The following is a 21537-nucleotide window of genomic DNA, read 5'->3' as shown; positions in this document are numbered from 1 at the left end:
ACATGGTATGTCACATAGATTTCACACAAACACATTTAATACCACTATTTGAAACATTTCTATTTAATCATTTGTCACTTGCTCACTAGTTTGCATAACACATCCATTATGTAGTAATTTTCAAATATTATATCATCTTAGATCTATTTATGTTCAATAGAACCCCTGATGAATTGTGTTATCCGAAACACGGATCGTGTCGGGTCCCTTGGTTGGTAATAAGGTTATAGATTTACTGCATTTCATTGACGGTATAATAAACAATGCCTGCATCCTGTACATAGTCTGCAGTTTTGTTTGTTTTTCACTTTGCTGCTTGGTTCATTGCAGATTTGGTTGGATATTTTATTGCTTGTGGTTTTCAACTCTGAAAACAACCATACACGAAGCAACCAACCACTATATAAAATCAGTAAGTAAATGGCGAAGAAACAATAAACCACAGTGCTTCTCTGCGGATATCTCAGACCTCATAAAAAAGAAGAAAAGAGCATTCATCTCCTACAAACAATCAGGGAAGCAGAAATCCAGGGAAGTCTATCTGGCCAAGTCAAAAGCAGTCAAAACAGCAGTCAGAGAAGCCAAATTCCGAATGGAGGAGAATCTAGCGAAGAACATCAAGAAGGGCGATAAATCCTTCTTCAGGTACATTAGTGACAGAAACAGAAACACAGATGGGATAGTACGCCTTAGGAAACCTGATGGAAACTATGTAGAATCGGACTCTGATAAAGCCAAAATTTTAAATGAATACTTCTGCTCAGTCTTCACTTGCGAGGCGTCGGGATCCGGCCCTCAGCTGCAGACAAGGGAAAGCTCGGAAGATCCGTTTTGAAATTTTGAGTTTACGCCCAGCAGTGTCTACAACGAGCTATCAAAACTCAAGGTGAACAAAGCTAAGGGACCAGACAAACTACACCCCAGGGTGCTCAGGGAGTTAAATGACGTTCTGGCGGAACCGTTATCCGCGCTCTTCAATCTTTCCCTAAGTACAGGAAGAGTCCCGTTGGACTGGAAAATGGCTAACGTCATTCCACTCCACAAAAAAGGATGCAGGACGGAGGCTGCGAACTACAAACCGGTGAGTCTCACATCGATAGTGAGCAAACTTATGGAAACTCTAATCAAACGCCAATTGAATACGATTCTGAATGAGGAGAATCTATGGGATCCCTATCAACATGGATTTACAAAGGGAAGGTCCTGCCAATCCAATCTGATCAGCTTCTTTCACTGGGTGACAAGGAAGCTGGATATAGGGGAGTCCCTGGACATCGTGTACATGGACTTCAGCAAAGCATTTGATAGCGTCCCACACCACAGGTTATTGAGCAAGATGAGTTCGATGGGATTAGGTGAAACATTAACTGCATGAGTTAAGGACTGGCTTAGAGGTAGACTTCAGAGGGTGGTGGTAAACGGCACCCCCTCCGAAACAATGGAAGTGATCAGTGGAGTGCCGCAGGGTTCGGTCTTGGGCCCGATCCTATTCAACATCTTTGTAAGAGACTTGGCTAAGGGGCTTCAAGGTAAAATTATGTTATTCGCCGATGACGCCAAACTATGCAACATAATAGGCAAGAGCACAACAGACAAAAGCACAGTGCCGGACAAAAGCTTAATACCCGACTGTAGGACACATGACTTACTCCTACTGGAGCATTGGTCCAGGACTTGGCAACTAAGATTCAATCAAAATAAAGAATCCTCTATAGGAAAAACATTCTCATTATAATCAAATACAAAATTGATGTACTGCAATACAATCTAATTTATAAATAATCTAAACATTTTATTGATTTCATTCTTATCATCAAAATTTCATCAGAGCACATACATATAGAAAAACTAGACAAACAATAAGCTAAAAGTCATAAATAAGTGCAAATACCAAGACAGCTAAAGGTGTTCACACTGTTCATAAGATAGATATTCAAAAAGTCACTTAGCTTAAAAGTAGTAGAGCCAAGGCAACGGGTGAGCACCCAGGCCATCCAAGAGTCAGGTGAAGCAAATCCAAATCCAAAACAGGATAAAGTGCTGAAGTGCAGGTGCAAATGCAATGAACGAACAACAGTATCTCGATATAGTGTAAAAACAAATATCTCAATAGGGTGCAAAAACAGGCTCAATAAAGAATCCCGAGGTCATAATGCCATTGTACAGATCCATGGTGAGACCCCATCTGGAATACTGTGTACAATTCTGGAGGCCACATTACCACAAAGATGTGCTGAGAGTTGAGTTGGTTCAGCGAATGGCCACCTGGATGGTCTCAGGACTCAAGGATCTCCCATACGAGGAACGGCTGGATATGTTGCAGCTATACTCACTCGAGGAACGCAGAGAGAGGGGGGACATGATCGAGACGTTCAAATATGTCACGGGCCGTATCAAGGTGGAAGAAGATATCTTTTTTCTTAAAGGTCCCACGGCAACAAGAGGGCATCTGTTGAAGCTCAGGGGTGGGAAATTTCATGACGACACCAGAAAATATTTCTTCACCGAAAGGGTAGTTGATCGCTGGAATAGTCTTCCACTACAGGTAATTGAGGCCAGCAGCGTGCCAGATTTTAAGAAAATATGGGATAGGCACATGGTATCTCTTCACGGAGGAAGTTAGGGGGTGGGTCATTAGTGTGGGCAGACTAGATGGGCTGTGGCCCTTTTCTGCCGCCAGTTTCTATGTTTCTATGTTAGGTGGATAGGAAAATACATGGAAAGACAAGAGACTATATTGTAATGATGGATTACATCTTACTATAGCAGGAAAAAGAATTCTTGCTGATAAATTTAGACAATGTTTCTAGGCATTTAAATTAGAAGGTGGGGTGGCGTATGTAGGAAATATAAGCAAAAGACAAGATGTGATGGTAGTACGGATAGTAACGTAAACAATATTAGCAACTAACTTCTTAGCAATGTAACAGTAAGTGAAACTAAATATAAACCTATATGAAAAACAAATTTACCACTGAAAGATAGCTGGAAAGCGATGACCACAAACGCTCGCAGTATAAGCAACAAAGTTCATGATCTGTAAGCCCTGATATTGGAAGCAGAACTGGATATTGTTGCTTTCACAGAGACATGGTTCAGTGACTCCCATGGATGGGATGCAAATATACCAGGATATACCATATTTTTCACTCTATAAGACGCACCCGACCATAAGATGCACTCACCTGTAGAGGAGGAAAACCGAAGAAAAAAAAATTCCCACCGCCATGCCCTGTACATAACATAAGAACATAAGAATTGCCGCTGCTGTATCAGACCGGTGGTCCATTGCGCCCAGCAGTAAACTCATGTGGCAATCCCCAGGTCAAAGACCAGTGCCCTAACTGAGACCAGTCCTACCTGCGTATGCTCCAGTTCAGCAGGAACTTGTCTAACTTTGTCTTGAATCCGTGAAGGGTGTTTTCCCCTATAACAGCCTCCGGAAGAGCATTCCAGTTTTCCACCACTCTCTGGGTGAAGAACTTCTTTACATTTGTACAGAATCTATCCACTTTTAACTTTAGAGAGTGCCTTCTCATTCTCCCTACCTTGGAGAGGGTGAACAACCTGCCTTTATCTACTAAGTCTATTCCTTCAATATTTTAAAATGTTCTATCATGTCCCCTCTGTCTCCTCTTTTCAAGGTAGAAGAGGCCCAGTTTCTCTAATCTCTCACTGTACGACAACTCCTCTAGCCCCTTTACCATTTTAGTCACTCTTCTCTGGACCCTTTCGAGTAGTACCATGTCCTTCTTCATGTACGGCGACCAGTGATGGACACAGTATTCCAGGTGAGGGCGTACCATGGCCCAGTACAGCGGCATGATAACCTTATCCGATCTGTTTGTGATCCCCTTCTTAATCATTCCTAGTATTCTGTTTGCCCTTTTCGCCGCCACCATCCACTGTGTGGATGGCTTCATCGACTTGTCAACCAGTACTCCCAAGTCTCTCTCCTGGGAGGGGTCTCTCCAAGTACCACCCCGGACATCCTGTATTCGTGCATAAGATTTTTGTTACCGACATACATCACCTTACACTTATCCACATTGAACCTCATTTGCCACATCGCAGCCCATATCTCGAGCGTGTTTGTCACATTGCAGATCTTTGCAGTCCTCCTGCGTGTTCACTATTCTGGATAACTTTATATCGTCCGCAAATTTAATCACCTCACTTGTCATACCAATTTCCAGATCATTTATAAATATGTTTAAGAGCACAGGTCCAAGCACCGAACCCTGTGGCACTTCCCATCGTGATGCTTTTCCAGTCTGAGTATTGTCCATTTACCCCCACTCTTTGTTCCTATCCACCTGCCAGATTTTTAATCCACGTGAGTACTTCACCCTTGATTCCATGGCTCGCAATTTATCAAAGTAGTCGTTCATGCGAAACCTTGTCGAACGCCTTCTGAAAGTCTAGATATACAGTGTCGACCGGGTCACCCTTGTCTATCCAACTGTTTACTCCTTCGAAGAAGTGCAGCAAATTCGTCAAGCAAGATCTTCCTTTGCTGAAGCCATGCTGGCTGGTCCTCATTAGATTGTGTCCATCAAGGTGCTCAATGATGCGGTCCTTTATCTGCGCCTCTACCATCTTTCCCGGTACCGAGGTCAGACTCACCGGTCTGTAGTTTCCCAGATCACTCCTTGAACCTTTCTTGAAGATCGGCGTAACATTTGCCACCTTTCAGTCTTCCGGAATCCTCCCCAATTTGATCGACAGATTGGCTATTAGTTGAAGCAGTTCAGCTATAGCCCCTTTCAATTCATTGATTACCCTCAGATGGATGCCATCCGGTCCAGGGGATTTATTATTTTTAAGCCTATCAATCTGCCTGCATACCTCTTCTAGACTGACCGTCAACCCTTTCAGTTTCCCATCTTCGTTTCCCTTGTATACCCTGTCAGCTTCCAGTATGTTGTGTATATCCTCTTCGGTAAACACAGACGCAAAAAATGTGTTCAGTTTGTCGGCAATAGCTTTGTCCATGGTCATCTAATGGCTCCACTGCTTCCTTCGTGGGTCATTTCCCCTTAATATATCAAGAGAACGGCTTGAGGTTTTTTGCCTCCTTGGCTATATTTTCCCCAGAGTCTCTTTTGGCCCTTTTTAACCACCTGCTTTGATGCTGTATGTGCTTTTCCAGTTTCATCTGTTTTTACCTTTTCCATTTCTTAATGAAATTTTCTTGTCTCTGATCGCTTCCTTTACCGCTACAGTGAGCCACGCCAGTTACTTGTTCTTTTTCCGCTTGGATCCTTTGCTGTAACGCGGTATATACAGATTTTGTGCCCTGGTGACCGTGCCCTTAAAAAGGGACCATGCTTGCTCTAGCGTCTTTATAATGTTTTTCCTCTTCTTAATCTTCTCCCCCACCATGAGTCTCATCCCTTTGTAATTTCCTTTACGGAAGTTCAGCACCGTGTCTGTCATTTTGGATCGATGTTTTGCCCTTGTGTGCATGTCGAAGCGGATCATATTGTGATCACTGGTTCCCAGCGTCCCTTCTACTTCTACACCTTGCACCAGTCCTTGTAGTCCATTTAGAATTAAGTCCAGAATTGTGTTTCTCTTGTATTTTCCTTGATGAGTTGTTCCAGGAAGCAATCGCCTACAGCATCCAGGAACTTGGTATCCCTACCGCAGCCGGAGGTGCCTAGGTTCCAGTCTATCCCCATGGTGCTCCCTCACCTGGAGTACTGTGTACAGCACTTGTCGTCGTACATGAAGAAGGATACGGTACTACTCAAAAGGGTCCAGAGAAGAGCGACTAAAATGGTTAAGGGGTTGGAGGAGTTGCCGTACAGCGAAAGATTAGAGAAACTGGGCCTCTTCTTCTTTGAACAGAGGAGACTGAGAGGGGACATGATCGAAACATTCAAGGTACTGAAGGGGATAGACTTAGTAGATAAGGACAGGTTTTTCATCCTCTCCAAGGTAGGTAGAACGAGAGAGCACTTTTTAAAGTTAAAAGGGGATAGATTCCGTACGAACATAAGGAAGTTCTTCTTCACCTAGAGAGTTGTAGAAAACTGGAATGCTCTTTCAGAGTCTGTCTTAGGGGAAAACACCCTCCAGGGATTCAAAACAAAGTTAGACAAGTTCCTGATGAACCGGAGTGTACGCAGGTAGGGTTAGTCTCAGTTAGAGCGTTGGTTTTTGACCAAAGGGCCGCTGCATGAGTGGACTGCTGGGTATGATGGACCACTGGTCTGACCCATCAATGGCATTTCTAATGTTCTTAAGTCACCCATGATAACTGCGTTGCCTCCCTTGCAGTTGTGTTTAATCTCATTCGTCATTTCTCCATCAATTTCTTCTGACTGCCATGGGGGTCGGTAGTAGATGCCGATCTTCATTTCTGTTCTATTCCCATAATTTTGACCCTTAGAGACTCTGATTTAATCTTTGTGTTCTCTCCGGTAGACTCGATTCTCTCTGACGTATAGTGCAATGCTCCCACCTTTTTGGTGGTCTAGTGGTAGGCCTGGACAGGGTCTTATAGAGTGAAAACCCCATAGGCAGCCACCCCGGTACCTTTTTAAAAAATCTGTTGTTGATGACCAAGCATCTGAGGCAGAGCAAAAATGCACTTTTCATTGTGCCCCACCTCTTCCACTTCTCTTATCTCGCAGAAATAGCCTAAAGCTCAGGACTCTTTTCACCACCTTCTTTATCCTTCCTGCCTCTCTTTCCCTTCATCTGTTGCCCTTCCTCGTTCTCCAGGGTGATGCCACACGAGCCTCTCCACAGCAACAACATCGCAGTGCCCCTTTTATGAAACCGTGCTAGTACTGTGTAGCGTCGGGAGCCACACTGAATGCTGTGCACTGCTCCTGACGCTCATAGGAACTTTATGAGTGTCGGGAGCAGAGCGGGGCATTCAGCGTGGCTCCTGGCACTACAAACTGCTAGCGCGGTTTAATAAAAGGGGGCCTAAGAGCCGAACCTCTACCCTATCAGCAGCAATAGCCAGTCTAGCAGGACTGAGCCCTCGTCACCTGGCGGGGACTGAGCCCTCGTCACCTGGCGGCGACTGAGTGAGGACGGCTGCTGGTGCTCCCTGACAACAATTTACCTCATTGGGAGATTTCTCATGCCGGCAGCCCTCCCACACTCCAGACGTACAACCAGAGCCAGTGGCTATAGCCGCTGCAGCCGCAGCAGCCCCTTCACCGCAGCCTAACCCATGTGGGGCGGGGTAGAAACACAAAATGTGTTGCAGCCAATCAGAAAAAGCAAGCCAGCAAGCGCAGTTGGGTGATTGTCAGCTGTTTGCCTCCTGCGAGTTTTAGTATAGCTACTGTAATGTTCTGGCATACAGTTTTTCAAAAGGCTGAGGGTTGCAGAGTTTTGCTGTGCGAAGTTGCGAGATTGTTATAAAAAGGTATGGGGGGGTTATTTTAAAACATTACAGGGGAGGGTAAAAATTTGTATCTTCGCTGCATAAGACGCACCAACATTTTCACCCACTGTTGGATGGAAAAAAAGTGCGTCTTATGGAGTGAAAAATACGGTAATCTTTTTAGAAAGGACAGAGATGGTCAAAGAGGTGACAGAGTAGCTGTCTATGTAAAGATTGATATCCAAGCGAATGAAATGCAGGGGACCTGGGGAGAGGAAGAAGCGATATGGATCACTTTGAAAAGAGAAGATGAAACTTCTTTCTATGTGGGTATAGTCTACAGACCTCAGACTCAATTGTAGCAAATTGATAAAGATCTGATTGCAGATATCAAAAAGTTCAGAAAGAAAGAAGAGGTGCTGCTGTTGGGTGACTTCAATCTGCCGGAATCGGAAAGAAGTGGGGAGATTGTGGATGCCTTCCAAGAGGTTCTTCTCAGACAAATGGTGATGGAACCCATGAGGAAAAAAGTGATACTAGATCTGGTCCTCACAAATGGGGAGTGTATCTCTAATGTTCGAGTGGGTGCCCACCTGGATAATAGCGATCTTCAAGCACTTTGGTTTGATATAACAACTAAAGTGGAGGAAGGCCACACAAAACTCAAAGTCCTAGATTTCAAATGTACGGACTTTAGTAAAATGGCAGCATACCTGAAGAAAGAGCTGTTAGGATGGGAGGACATAAGGGAAGTGGAAAAATAGTAGTCTAAGTTGAAAGAAGCAATAAAAATGGCTACTGACTTTTATGTGAGGAAAATAAATAAAAACAAGAGAAAAAGGAAACCAAAATGGATCTTTAAACTTGTGGCGGAGAAAATAAAGGCAAAAGAGCTGGCGTTCGTGAAATATAAAAATACCAAATAAGAGGAGCACAGAAAGGACTTCCAGATGAAACTGAAAGAAGCCAAGAGAGAGATACGTCTGGTGAAAGCGCAATTGGAAGAGCAAATGGCTAGAAATGTAAAAAAGGGAGACAAAATTTTTTCAGATATATTAGTGAAAAGAAGAAGATGAAAAATGGAATTGTGAGACTAAAAGATGATATGTATCAATATGTGGAGAGTGATGAGAGAAAAGCAAACATGTTAAACAAAACACTTCTGTTCTGTGTTCACGGAAGAAGATCCTGGAGAAGGACCAAGATTGTCTGGCAAAGTTACACATAAGAATGGAGTAGATACTGTGCAGTTCAAGGAAGAAAGTGTTTATGAACAACTTAAAAAATTTAAGGTGGACAAAGCGATGGGACCGGACGGGATCCATCCCAGGATATTGAGGGAGCTCAGAGAGGTTCTGATGGGTCCTATTAAAAATTTGTTCAACAAATCTTTGGAGATGGGTGTGGTTCCTGGGGCTTGGAGAAGAGTGGATGTGGTTGCAGAGATGAAGCGGGAAACTACAGGCTGGTAAGCCTCATTTTGGTTATTGGAAAGATAATGGAAGAATTGCTGACAGAAAGGATAGTGAAATTCCTAGAATCAAATGGGTTACAGAATCCGAGGCAACATGGTTTTACTAAAGGTAAATCATGCCAAACAAATCTGATTGAATTTTTTGATTGGGTGACCAGAGAATTGGATCAAGGGCATACAGTATGTTAGATATAATTTACTTAGATTTCATCAAAGCCTTTGACACAGTTCCTCATAGAAGGCGGTTGAAAAAACTTGACGGGCTGAAGTTAGGATCCAAAGTGGTGAACTGGATTAGAAACTGGTTGACTGATAGACGCCAGAGGGTTGTGGTTAATGAAATTTGCTCGGAGGAGGAAAAGGTGAGTAGTGGAGTCCTTCAGAGATCGATGCTGGGGCTGATATTGTTCAATATGTTTGTAAGCGACATTGTCGAAGGGTTAGAAGGAAAAGTTTGCCTTTTTGCGGATGATGCCAAGATTTGTAACAGAGTAGACACTGAGGAGGGAGTAGAAAACATGAAAAAGGATCTGCAAAAGTTAGAACGACGATCTAATATCTGGCAACTAAAATTCAATGCAAAGAAGTACAGAGTAATGCATTTGGGCATTAGAAATCAGAAGTACTGTATGTGCTGGGTGAGAGGCTGATATGCACGGATTGTGGTATGCAGGGTATGCCTGCTAGGAGTTCCCTAAGGTAGCAGAGCCAGTTGAGGCTGTTAGAGATATTCCAACTTTGAGAAAAACAGAAAATCCAGAAACTGGTGTTTTCTCCAGAAGCACCAGAGGGAGCAAGAAAGCAGATGGGTCTAAAGTGCAATACACATTGAACTGACAGTTTTAATCAGGAAACAGGCAGCTGCATAGTGCAATAGAACTCCTTCACCTGGTGGTTGGGGATGGGGTACTTGCCTATTAAATGCTAGCTGCACTGCTAAGAGAGGAGGAGGTGTCTTAGGCAGGGCCGGATTAAAGGGTAGGCCCAGGAGGCATGTGCCTAGGGCCTGGAATTGTCAAGGGGGCCCTAGGGCTGGCATTAGAGGGGAGCAAACAGGGCAGCTGCCCTGGGCCCAACAGATCCAGGGAGCCCCATGGTCCGAACTTCTTTGTTAAATTCCTAAATTGTCCTTTTCAGAGGGGCCCCAACATGGCAGCTGTTCTCACAAACTGCCAGCGACTGCCCCGAAGTTTTTCCTTTGCCGCGATCTGCCCTGTCGGAAACAGGAAGTTGCGGCAGAGGGAAAACTTTGGGGCAGCCGCCGGCAGCTTGTGAGAACAGCTGCCGTGTCGGGGCCCCTCTGAAAAGAACAATTTTGGGTTTGGGGGAGAAGTGATCTCTTGCCTTGCCTCCTCCCCCATACTCTTCAGCTTTCCCTCCCCTGCTGGCTGGAACTCTTCATCTTCCCCCTTCTTGGCTGTATTAGCAGGCAGGGCCAGCATTTGCAGGGAGCAAGGAGAGCAGCTGCCCTGGGCCCTTGCCTTCTGTTTTGGGCTGCGATGATTGACTGCTTTCTCCCTGCTTCCCTGACACGGCAGCCCACAAACCTTCTTTCCCCCCCTCCCAACATCAGAATTGATGTCGGGCGAGAAGGCTTGTGGGCCCGCCGCATCGGGGAAGCAGGGAGAAATCATGGCAGTGGCTTGGCCTGAAAGAAAGAAAGGGGCAGGGAGAGAGAATGAAACAAAGAAAGAGGGGGCAGGGAGCGAAAGAAAGGGAGGGGGCAGGGAGAGAGAAAAAGAAAGGGAAGGGGCAGGGAGAGAGGAAGAAAAAGTTTAAAGTTGGAGGAGGGAATTGAGTATATTGGGTGGCAGGGGGCAGGAAGGGAGAGAGGAAGAAAAAGTTGGACTCATGGAGTGACAGAAAGAGAGATGTTGGTTGGGATGAGGTCTGGGGGAAAGGAAGCATGCAGGAGGAAGAAAGAAAGAATGCACACCAGAGACTAATGAAATCACCAGACAACAAAGGTAGGAAAAATGATTTTATTTTCAATAGTGATCAAAATGTGTCAGTGGCTTCAAATTTACATCTGCTATATTTATATTTTACAGAGTATTAGGGGGTTATGTGTCATTGTTTCTGTGGTGTTTCACTGTATGCAATTTGGCTTCTAGGCGGTTCAATTTAACCTTTAGGGGAGGCAGGGGATAGCGACAGCGCAGAACGGGTGGCGAGAGGTAGCTCCGCCCACCCGTGCCGCGTCACAGCAGCGTCGGTGCCCGGACTCCCCCCCCTTAAAAGGAGGGGAGCCAACGGCGCCCAGCCGTTCGGCGCACGGCGAAGGCGAAGGAAGCCTGTGAAGGAGCCCAGGCAGCCCAGCAGCAAATCTAACCCAACTTCTAACTTCTAACCTCAATAACTTCTAACCTATAAAAAAAAAAAAAAAAAAAATTTCTATTCTCTTTCACTCTTATCACTCTTTCTCTCTCTCTACTTTTTCAGATAACTGCACGTCAGGCACCGCTCCCAAATCACCAAGGCTACAGGAATGGAGGCTACAGGAACCCAGGGGAGCTACCCAGTTTTCTGCATCGAGTGCCATATGTATGACTACCTCCCCTCCGGGAGGCAGGTATACATTTGCAATCGATGTCAGGAACTGGATAGCCTGAAGAAGGAGGTCGGGAGACTGCAGGTTCGAGTACAAGAACTGGAGGGACTGTGCACCCTGGAAGAACAGTGTTGGACAACCGTGGACACCGCCAGAGAGAGCCACATCGCAGAACAAGTTAGGGAGCTCGAGAAATTCATTGAGGAGGCCTGCAAGATGGTAGAGGCACAGGACCACCAACACACCAGGAGGGAACCGACAGTTGGACGACAGGAATCACCAGACACCATCGAACTAGGACCTTGCGGAGGACCTGGGCAGGCAGAGGAGGAGGAGATCCATCAGAGCCAGGAGAAAGGACTAGCGAACTGCGCAGATGACAGAGACCTGAGACCAGGGGCGGAGACACAGCAGAGCCCAGAGGACGGACAAACGGACTACACATATGACACAGATCTGAGACCAGAGAGACAGTTGAAGAAGGGGAGATCGGCTATCGTGGTCGGGGACTCAATCCTGAGAGGAGTAGACAGTCATATAGCCGGAGGGAGAGAGGACAGACTGGTAACATGTCTCCCAGGGGCAAGAACAAAAGACATCATCAATAATATCGAGAGGATCCTGGAGGGAGCCGAGACGGAGGAGACAGCAGTAGTGATCCACATCGGAACCAACGACATCAGCAGGAGAAACTTCAACAGGACTACACTAACGGACCAGTTCAGGACCCTGGGGAGGAAACTGAGACTAAGGACAAGGAAGATAGCCTTCTCAGAGATCCTGCCAGTACCGAGAGCGGACACAAAGAGACAGAGCGAACTACAATCAATTAACTTCTGGCTGAGGAGATGGTGCGAGGAGGAGGGCTTTCACTTTGTTAGGAACTGGACTACCTTCTTGGGGAAGAACAAGCTCTACAGAAAAGATGGACTGCACCTTAGCACAGCTGGGACGAGGATGCTGGCACGCAACGTCCAGAACGTCATAGACTTGGCTTTAAACTGAGAAGAAGGGGAAAGCCGATAGTCGACCTGACCTCGACACATCGGACATCAGTACCTGACAAAGGTACTGAACTGGGACAGTGTATAAGAGGACTCGGGACTGAGGGTGTATGGGTTGAAAAAGGACCTAAAGACGCATTGCAGGGATCGAGGGCACAAATGGACCAGGTAAGCGGCACCAACACAGAACAACAGGAAACAGAGGGGCAAAGTCATTGTGAAAAAGAGCCCAGAATTGAGTGGGAATTAGGAGAGCAGGAGGCACAGGGGAAACAGGCAGAGGACGTCACACACACACAACAGGAGGAGGAGGAAGCTCAGGGGCTGGTAAACCATGAGGGAAACTACAGGAATACCAAAGCACAAGGGAAACAAAGAGAGAGGACAAAAAACTGGGTCTTAAACTGCCTATACACAAATGCTAGGAGCCTGAGGGCCAAAATGGGAGAACTGGAAATCACAGCCAGCAATAAGGACCTAGACATAATTGGAGTCACAGAAAAGTGGTGGACTGAGGACAATCAATGGGATGTGGCCATACCAGGGTACAAGCTATACAGGAGAGACAGGACACATAAAAAGGGTGGAGGAATAGTGCTGTACATAAAAGACTCCATACCATCAGCCAGGACGGAAACAACAGTACGGGCGGATGGTCTGGAATCACTATGGGTTAAGCTACAGGGAGGAGCAGGAGCAGACATAAAACTGGGTCTGTACTACCGCCCACCTGGACAACCGGAAGAAATCGACCAGGAGAAGGAGGCTGAACTGAAGCAGGTATGCAGAAGCGGAAATGTGGTGGTGATGGGGGACTTCAACCATCCTGGGATAGACTGGAGTATTGGGCACTCAAACTGCGCAAGAGAGACAAAATTCATAGAAGTCACGAGGGACTGTTTCATGGAGCAGCTGGTCACGGAACCAACAAGGGGCGATGCCACTCTTGACCTAATCTTCAACGGACTAGGGGGGACAGCAAAGGAGGTGGCGGTATTACCCCCACTAGGTAACAGCGATCACAACATGATCCAGTGCAGGCTTGAAATTGGATCATCAAAGGGGAAAAGAACCACAACGACGGCACTCAACTTCAAAAAAGGAAATTATGATGCCATGAGAAAAATGGTGGGAAAGAAGCTCAAAGGCAACATAGGGAAGACGGAATCCGTAGAAAAAGCCTGGACCTTATTCAAGGAGACTGTGCACGAAGCACAAAGCATATGCATCCCCAAGTTCAGAAAAGGGTGCAAAAAAAATAGAACAAAAAACCCCGTGTGGATAACAAGTGCAGTGAAGAAGGCGATAAGCGACAAGAAAGCATCGTTCAGAAAATGGAAAAAAGACCAAACAGAGGAGAACCAAAAAGGACACAAAGAACACCAGAAAGAGTGTCACCGAGTGGTTAGAAAAGCAAAAAGAGAATACGAAGAGAGACTGGCAAAGGAAGCAACAAACTTCAAGTCGTTCTTCAGATACGTCAAGGGGAAGCAACCGGCGAGAGAAGAATTGGGACCATTGGACGATGGAGATAGAAAGGGAGTTGTAAAAGAAGAGAAAGAGATAGCTGACAGGTTAAATGAGTTCTTCACGTCAGTCTTCACGATGGAGAATATAACCACCATTCCAGAACCCGAGGAGATCGTAATAGGAGACCAAGACGATAAGCTGGTCGATTTAGAGGTAAGCCAAGAGGATGTACTCAAGCAGATTGACAGACTAAAGAGCGACAAATCGCCGGGTCCGGATGGCATTCACCCAAGGGTACTCAAGGAACTAAAAGACGTAATAGCGGAGCCACTTCGACCTATCCTTAAAAACCGGAGAGATCCCGGAGGATTGGAAAATAGCAAATCTTCAAGAAGGGCGCAAGGGGGGACCCGGGAAACTACAGGCCGGTGAGCCTGACCTCAGTCCCGGGAAAGATGATGGAGGCACTGATTAAAGACAGCATCTGTGAACACATCGAAAAAAATGGGCAGCTAAAACCGAGTCAACATGGCTTCTGTAAGGGTAGGTCATGCCTCACAAACTTATTGTACTTCTTTGAGGGAGTGAACAGCCAGGTGGATAAAGGGGAATCTATAGACATCATTTACCTTGACTTCCAAAAAGCCTTCGACAAGGTGCCACACGAGAGACTGCTTAAAAAGATATAGAACCACGGGGTACAAGGGGAGGTCCACCGATGGATCAAAAACTGGCTGGCAAACAGGAAGCAGAGGGTTGGCGTAAAGGGACACTACTCAGACTGGAAAGGGGTCACGAGCGGAGTTCCGCAAGGGTCGGTGCTGGGACCGCTCTTGTTCAATATCTACATAAATGATCTAGAGGCGGGAACTAAGTGTGAAGTCATTAAATTTGCAGATGACACCAAACTATACAGCAGGGCTCAAACCAAGGAAGACTGCGAGGATCTCCAAAAGGATCTAACGCAGCTGGAAAAGTGGGCCGAAAAGTGGCAGATGAGCTTCAACGTGGGGAAATGCAAGGTCATGCACGTGGGGAAAAAGAACCCGATGTTCACATACAAAATGGGGGGAACATCACTAGGGGTCAGTAACCTGGAGAGAGACCTGGGAGTGATGGTAGACGCAACACTGAAGGCATCGGCGCAATGTGCCACAGCCTCTAGGAAAGCAAACAGAATGCTGGGTATCATTAAGAAGGGTATTACGACCAGGACGAAGGAAGTCATCATGCCGCTGTATCGTGCAATGGTACGGCCGCATCTGGAGTACTGTGTCCAGTACTGGTCGCCGTACCTCAAGAAAGACATGGCGGTACTTGAGGGAGTACAGAGAAGAGCGACTAAACTGATAAAGGGAATGGAAAATCTCCCATATACCGACAGATTGAAGCAGTTGGGACTTTTCTCACTGGAAAAGCGGAGACTTAGAGGAGACATGATAGAAACCTTCAAGATCCTGAAGGGCATAGAAAAAGTAGACTGGGGCAGATTTTTCAAATTAAGGGGCGCCACAAGTACAAGGGGGCATTCGGAGAAATTGAAAGGGGACAGGTTTAGAACAAACGCTAGGAAGTTCTTTTTCACTCAGAGGGTGGTGGATGCATGGAACGCGCTTCCAGAGGCTGTAGTAGACAAGAAAACATTAAATGGTTTCAAAGAAGGTTTGGATAGATTCCTAGAAGAAAAAGGGATTGGGGGGTATAGATAGGTATAGACCATTGCTCAGGCAATGGGCCTTATGGGCCGCCGCGGGTGCGGACCGCTGAGCAGGATGGACCTATGGTCTGCCTCAGCGGAGGCAACTTCTTATGTTCTTATGTTCTTATATTTCTATTTTTAGTTTGTGCAATATCCTATATCTACCATGTCCTACAAAAATGATCAAAAACCTACAGACCATTCAGAACACAGCTCTCAGACTAATCTATTCCCTCGGAAAATATGACCACATAACTAACGCCTACCTAGACTCACATTGGCTACCGATTAGAGCCAGAATCCAACTCAAACTATACTGTCTAATCTTCAAAGTACTCAACGGTACAGCACCTGCCTATCTAATCGATCGCCTACACCGCAACCTTCCACCCAGAATAAGAAGAACACTGACACCATTCTCATACCCACCACTCAATGGCACTCATCGTAAAAAGCTTTACGATAACCTCATAGCAACGCTTGCAGCAAAACTCGAACCCTCCATAACCAGATTGTTAACCTCAACATCTGACTTCAAAGCATTCCGCAAAGAACTCAAAACGCTACTTTTCAAAAAGCATATTCAAAACACCTAATCTCCTCTTCCACATACACCGACCAGGTTACCCACTCCCTGACACCATATCCTCAACCGACCAAAAAAAAAAACAAACAAAAAAAAAAAACCTAATTCATCCTACCGATTCATATTACCTACCAACGCCTGGAAAAAGATTTGATATGTAATGTAATATAACTGCTTTCATCCAATGTTACCAAGTCTATACTCATTCTGTAACTATGTCTTACCCTAAATGTCACGTACCCTCCTGGAAATGTCCAGCTTCTTCTTATGTAATCCGCTTTGAACCGCAAGGTACAAGCGGAATAGAAATCACTAATGTAATGTAATGTAATGTAATTACTTATTCCATACTGGGTGAGGGTGTATCTGTGTTCCATGTGTATGAAAAATATGGTTTTCTGTTAGCATTGACTAACCTTGTTTGGCGAAATGCATTAGGCATGGTTTTTGGGAGCACCTTGAATAAACCTGATTTGCATCTCCTTATTGTCTGCCAATCTTCTTTTGTTTCATGATGAATTCTTTGGTGGACTCTTTGGCTTGTTGTTTTGTTACAAGTTAATATACATGGAGTGGAACATACTAGAGGAGTCACAGATTTGGTTGTTTATACATACATATGGGTTATAGTTGGTTGACATAGAATGAGGCAGTTGAGAGGCGTTGTAAACTTGGTTATTAATATAGACTTATATTTCGGATAGTATTACTGCTTTACAATATATTTGAACACTTTTATATATGTATGGAAAGGGTTCAGAGTTAAAGTCCTGGGTAAGTAGGTGGGAAGGGAAGGAAGGGGAATTTGTTCAGAGATGTTTGGGGGTTGCATAGAAGAAAAACTGTGCACTGGTATGCTAATCTTTGTTTGAATTAAAAAAAGAAAGAAATACAAGTGGAAATAAAGAAGTAAATAAGAAAACAGATAAATGGGGGCGGGGCAATGCCAGGGGGGGCTCAGTGTAATTGTGTGCCTAGGGGCTCTCGAAGAATTAGTCCTGCCCTGGTCCTAGGCAGGAAAAGAGAGCGAACCAGACTGAGGAAGTAGCTAAGCCACATAGCCAGGGAGAAGCCAAGGCTGAGGGTCAGGTAACAGGAGATTTGCCATAAGCCATGGACCTAAGAGAAGCAAATGCAGACCAACAAGCAATAGAGGGCTGTTTGAACTAAGGCAAGTAAGATTATTATGAAATGCTGACCGTGTTTAAAAGTGGAGTGGTTTTGCCTCTTGCTGATGACCAGTGCTAGAGACTTTGAGTTTTTTTCTTTTGCAATAAGGAACTCTTTGCTACACAGTATTGTGTGATACCCAGGTTCTAGGACAGGGGTGGGCAACTCCTGTCCTCAAGGGCCGGAATCCAGTCGGGTTGTTAGGATTTCCCCAATGAATATGCATGAGATCTATTTGCATGCACTGCTTTCAATGCATATTCATTGGGGAAATCCTAAAAACCCGACTGGATTCCGGCTCTCAAGGAACAGAGTTGTCCCTGTTCTAGGAGGAACCACTGAAAGTTTTATTTTTCTTGTGGGGGTTTTTTCCTGTGGGATTGTATAAGAGACTGGCTAGTGCAGAAGCACAGGAGCTGTGCTGATTAGCCCAGCACAGCTCTGAAAAGTGTTTTAAAATTTTCTTTCCTGCTCTAACTCATTGAGATTTATATGTTTGAACTCAGGGTGAGAACAGAACTCTTTTGCAAAGATTCTACCTGTTTGAACTTCCTGCCTGCCCTACATGTGGCTTAAAGAACACCTGAATAAAGACACACCTGAAGGGAAGACTCTGAGGCACAGAGAAACCCAGGAACTCTTTCCAAATGTTTTTTCTTTTGTTTGTTGCAAGTATGAATTGATGCTGAAATTTCCTTTGATTGGGAGCATTCTGACACTGTGAACTGTATTCTGAATTTTGTCTTTTGAATTGTTCCGTTTGGACTTTCTTTTGAGGCTGGGAAAAGCCAGATACTTTTATGAACTGAGTTATAATAAAGCATAGTTAGAATTTCAGTTACAGATGGTGTGTGGTGTCTTAATGGTTAAACACCAGAAATCAGTAGTGTCCTAAAATCTGTGCGACCCCTAGAGGGGTGCCACTCAGACCAGCTGCAGCCGGAGGGTGGTTGTGACAGGATGGGGAGAGGGACCTTGCGATGATAGTGTCTGAAGATCTAAAGGCAAAGGAACAGTTTGTCAAGGTGGTGGTTGTTGCCAGAAGGATGCTAGGCTGTATAGAGAGAGGCGTGACCAGTAAAAGAAAGAAGGTGTTGATGCCCCTGTACAGGTCAATGGTGAGGCCCCACTTGGAGTATTGTGTTCAGTTTTGGAGACCATATCTGGCAAGGGACATAAGAAGATTTGAAGTGGTCCAGAGGAAGGCGATTAAAATGGTAGCAGGTTTGTTCCGCAAGACGCATGAAGAGAGACTGGAAGCCCTGAATATGTATACCCTAGAGGAAAGGAGGGACAGGGGAGATATGATTCAGACGTTCAAATACTTGAAAGGTATTAACGTAGAACAAAATTTATTCCAGAAAAAGGAAAATGGTAAAACAAGAGGGTATAATTTGAGGTTGAGGAGTGATAGACTCAAGAGTAATGTTAGGAAATTCTTCGTTATGGAGAGGGTGGTTGATGTGTGGAGAAGAAAACGGTGACAGAGTTCAAACAAGCATGGGATGAACAAAGAGAATCTCTAATCAGAAAATAATGGGCTAACATTGAAGGAACTAAGGCCAGTACTGGGCAGACTTACATGGTCTGTGTCCTGTATATGGACATTCAGTTGAAGATGGGCTGGGGAGGGCTTCGATGGCTAGAGTGAGCCTTGACAGAGACTACAGTAGATAGAACCTAAGCACACTACCAGGCAGGGCTCTGGGTTTCTGGCCCAGAAATATCTAAGAAAAAGGACCATTTAAATCAAATGATTAATTTATGGAGCATGTATGGTTGGGCAGACTGGATGGACCATTCGGGTCTTTATCTGCCGTCATTTACTATGTTACTGTGTTAAGATCATCACATACTATCACACCCAAGTCCTGCTCTTCTTTCATGCACAAAAAGTCTTCACCTCCTAAACGGTACTGCTTTCTTGGGTTTTTGCAGCTCAAATGCATGACCTTACATTTCTTAGCATTAAATCTTAGCTGCCAAATTTCAGATCATTGCTGGGTCCTTCCTCGTGCTTTTCATACCATCAAGGGTGTCTACTCTATTGCAGATTTTAGTATCATCCACAAAGAGGCAAATCTTACTTGACAGCCCTTCAGCAATATAACTTACAAAAATGTTTTAAAAGAACAGGCCCAAGAACCGAACCTTGAGACACACCAATGGTAACCTCCCTTTCCTTAGAGTGATCTCCATTAACTACTACCATCTGTCGCCTTCCACTCAACCGGTTCCTGACCAAGTCCATCACTTTGGGGTCCATACTGCGGGAACTCAGTGCAATTAAGTCTTTTTGGTTTTTGAATATTTCTATAATTGTTTTTAATATTGAGAGTGTAGGGTACGAGTGTTATATATTGTCAGGCTCCACACATCGGTTGTTTAGCCTGAGAGAAAGGGTAGATTTAAAATATATATATATTTTTTTACAGGCCACTTAATTTGTGGCAAAAATGAACAAGTTGGCACTAGTTTTCAGAATTAAAATGCATATATACTTTCCCACTGAAAATTATTCCATCATAACTATATACATACATTAATACCCACTATTTGAAACTCCAAAAATTTGCATGTAAGCCAAATCCTTCCCCTGAACATATCTCTGGTACCTGACTAGCCTATAGCCCTCTTCTCAGCCTTTAAGAAAACAGCTGTATACCCGGATAGTATGTACTCCTCAGTTAAATATGTCATAAAGATGCTATGAGTTTGCTAGCATCTGTTCTACTGTTGATAAGTGCTTTATTACACTGAACTCCTGTGAAACACCTGGCTGTATGCATCAGTATGTCCTCTGCTCAGTAAGGAGGAGAACCAAAGACAGATTCTAGTAATTATCTGTCTGACTTTTCAAAAAGTTTCATTATTTTCACTGGAAGAAATGTGGCAAGGTACATGATAGCATTGTAAGAAAAATCCTGGATTAAACAGTATAGATCAGTGCTGATGAGGACAAAAAAACATCAACCAATTTATTCCCACTGTTTGCTAATATTCTGCATAGGGAAGTAGACAAAAAGAAATTCTGATGACAAGATTTTTAAAGTAGTCCTTGATGAAGAAAGCAGGTCATTTAATAGATCACATTAATGTATGTAACATTTTATAATGTTTTAGTCTTACCTTCAGGATAACTTTTGCTATTTTTGGCCATTTGTGATTAACAAAAATGCCAACTGCAACAGGAACTACAAGGGCTACCAAAGAAATGCCTGAAATAAAGGATTATTCATAAATTTAGAAAGAATCCAAATGATCATCTTTCATGTTTCATACCAATTTCCTCCTGCACTGTGATTCTTGAACCACAACAAGAGTTCTCAATCTCAACAAAGGCCACAAATGGGACTGTTAGAATATGATGACTAAGTAATCAATATTCACCCCATGGCATTAAGTAGCTAGTAAGCCACTTCAGGCTGTGGGCTGAAATAACCACGGATATTCAATGCTAGGTCATGCACATCTTCTAGCAATGAACATCTTGGTATGACTGCCGACCTGGAAGTTAACCAAGCACTGGCTGATATTCTCAACAGTGCCTGGTAATTCAGCACATAAGTTAGGACAGTTATTTTACTGTCCTAACTTTATGTGGTTATTTAGCTGGTTAGTGAGCTTGAACATCACCACTAACCGGCTGAGTTTCTGCTCAACCCTAACTTTACCCCTGGACTGCCCACAAATTAGCTGGTTTTGGCGGCAGTTAGAGGAGATATTCAGCAGCAGTATCCAGTTAAGCACCACTGAATATCCCTAGACAATCTCATACAAGCAAGTTAAAACAGCCAAGATCATCTCCTGGTTATTTAAATCACGTTGAATATTGATCCTTAATTGAACTTGCATATATGGACAAAAGCTTTTTCCTGTTTTCAAGAATACCTATTCTCATTTGCTTTTCCTTGCATATCAGGACATGAACAGCTGCTGCACTACTTAGTGGTGACTTCATTTCTGGTCAGCTATATGTTAGTACAAAAAACACCCACACATATGCTTATAAGAGAACACCTTACCAGTGTCAGTAGTGTTTTGAAATCTTTTATCTTATAAACTTTTATCTTCCAGGTTGGTTCACATTTGTTCTTTTGTTTCACCTTTTGCAGATCACATTCACTTTAAAGTATCTTATGTGTGGGTTCTCTGAGGAAGCCTGGTCTGGTGAAAAGCATAAGAACCTGGAATAGTTGGACACCCCAGATGAGTACCCAATTTTTTTGAAT

At 44.4% G+C, this 21537-nt stretch overlaps 1 protein-coding gene across 2 annotated transcripts in view; it reads right to left on the bottom strand.

Moving 5' to 3' along the window:
* Nucleotides 1-21537, bottom strand: part of SLC10A2 (solute carrier family 10 member 2) — a 502525-nt gene that overhangs the window by 90495 nt on the left and 390493 nt on the right. For both annotated transcript variants that reach the window (XM_033948187.1, XM_033948186.1), the window contains exon 5: nucleotides 20435-20523. In XM_033948187.1, the coding sequence (XP_033804078.1) occupies nucleotides 20435-20523 (89 nt within the window). The remainder of the gene's footprint in view (nucleotides 1-20434; nucleotides 20524-21537) is intronic.

This window comes from Geotrypetes seraphini, chromosome 6 (assembly GCF_902459505.1).
Source record: "Geotrypetes seraphini chromosome 6, aGeoSer1.1, whole genome shotgun sequence".
NCBI classification, from domain to species: Eukaryota; Metazoa; Chordata; class Amphibia; order Gymnophiona; family Dermophiidae; genus Geotrypetes; species Geotrypetes seraphini.
This window is presented reverse-complemented; position numbering and strand designations above follow the sequence as displayed.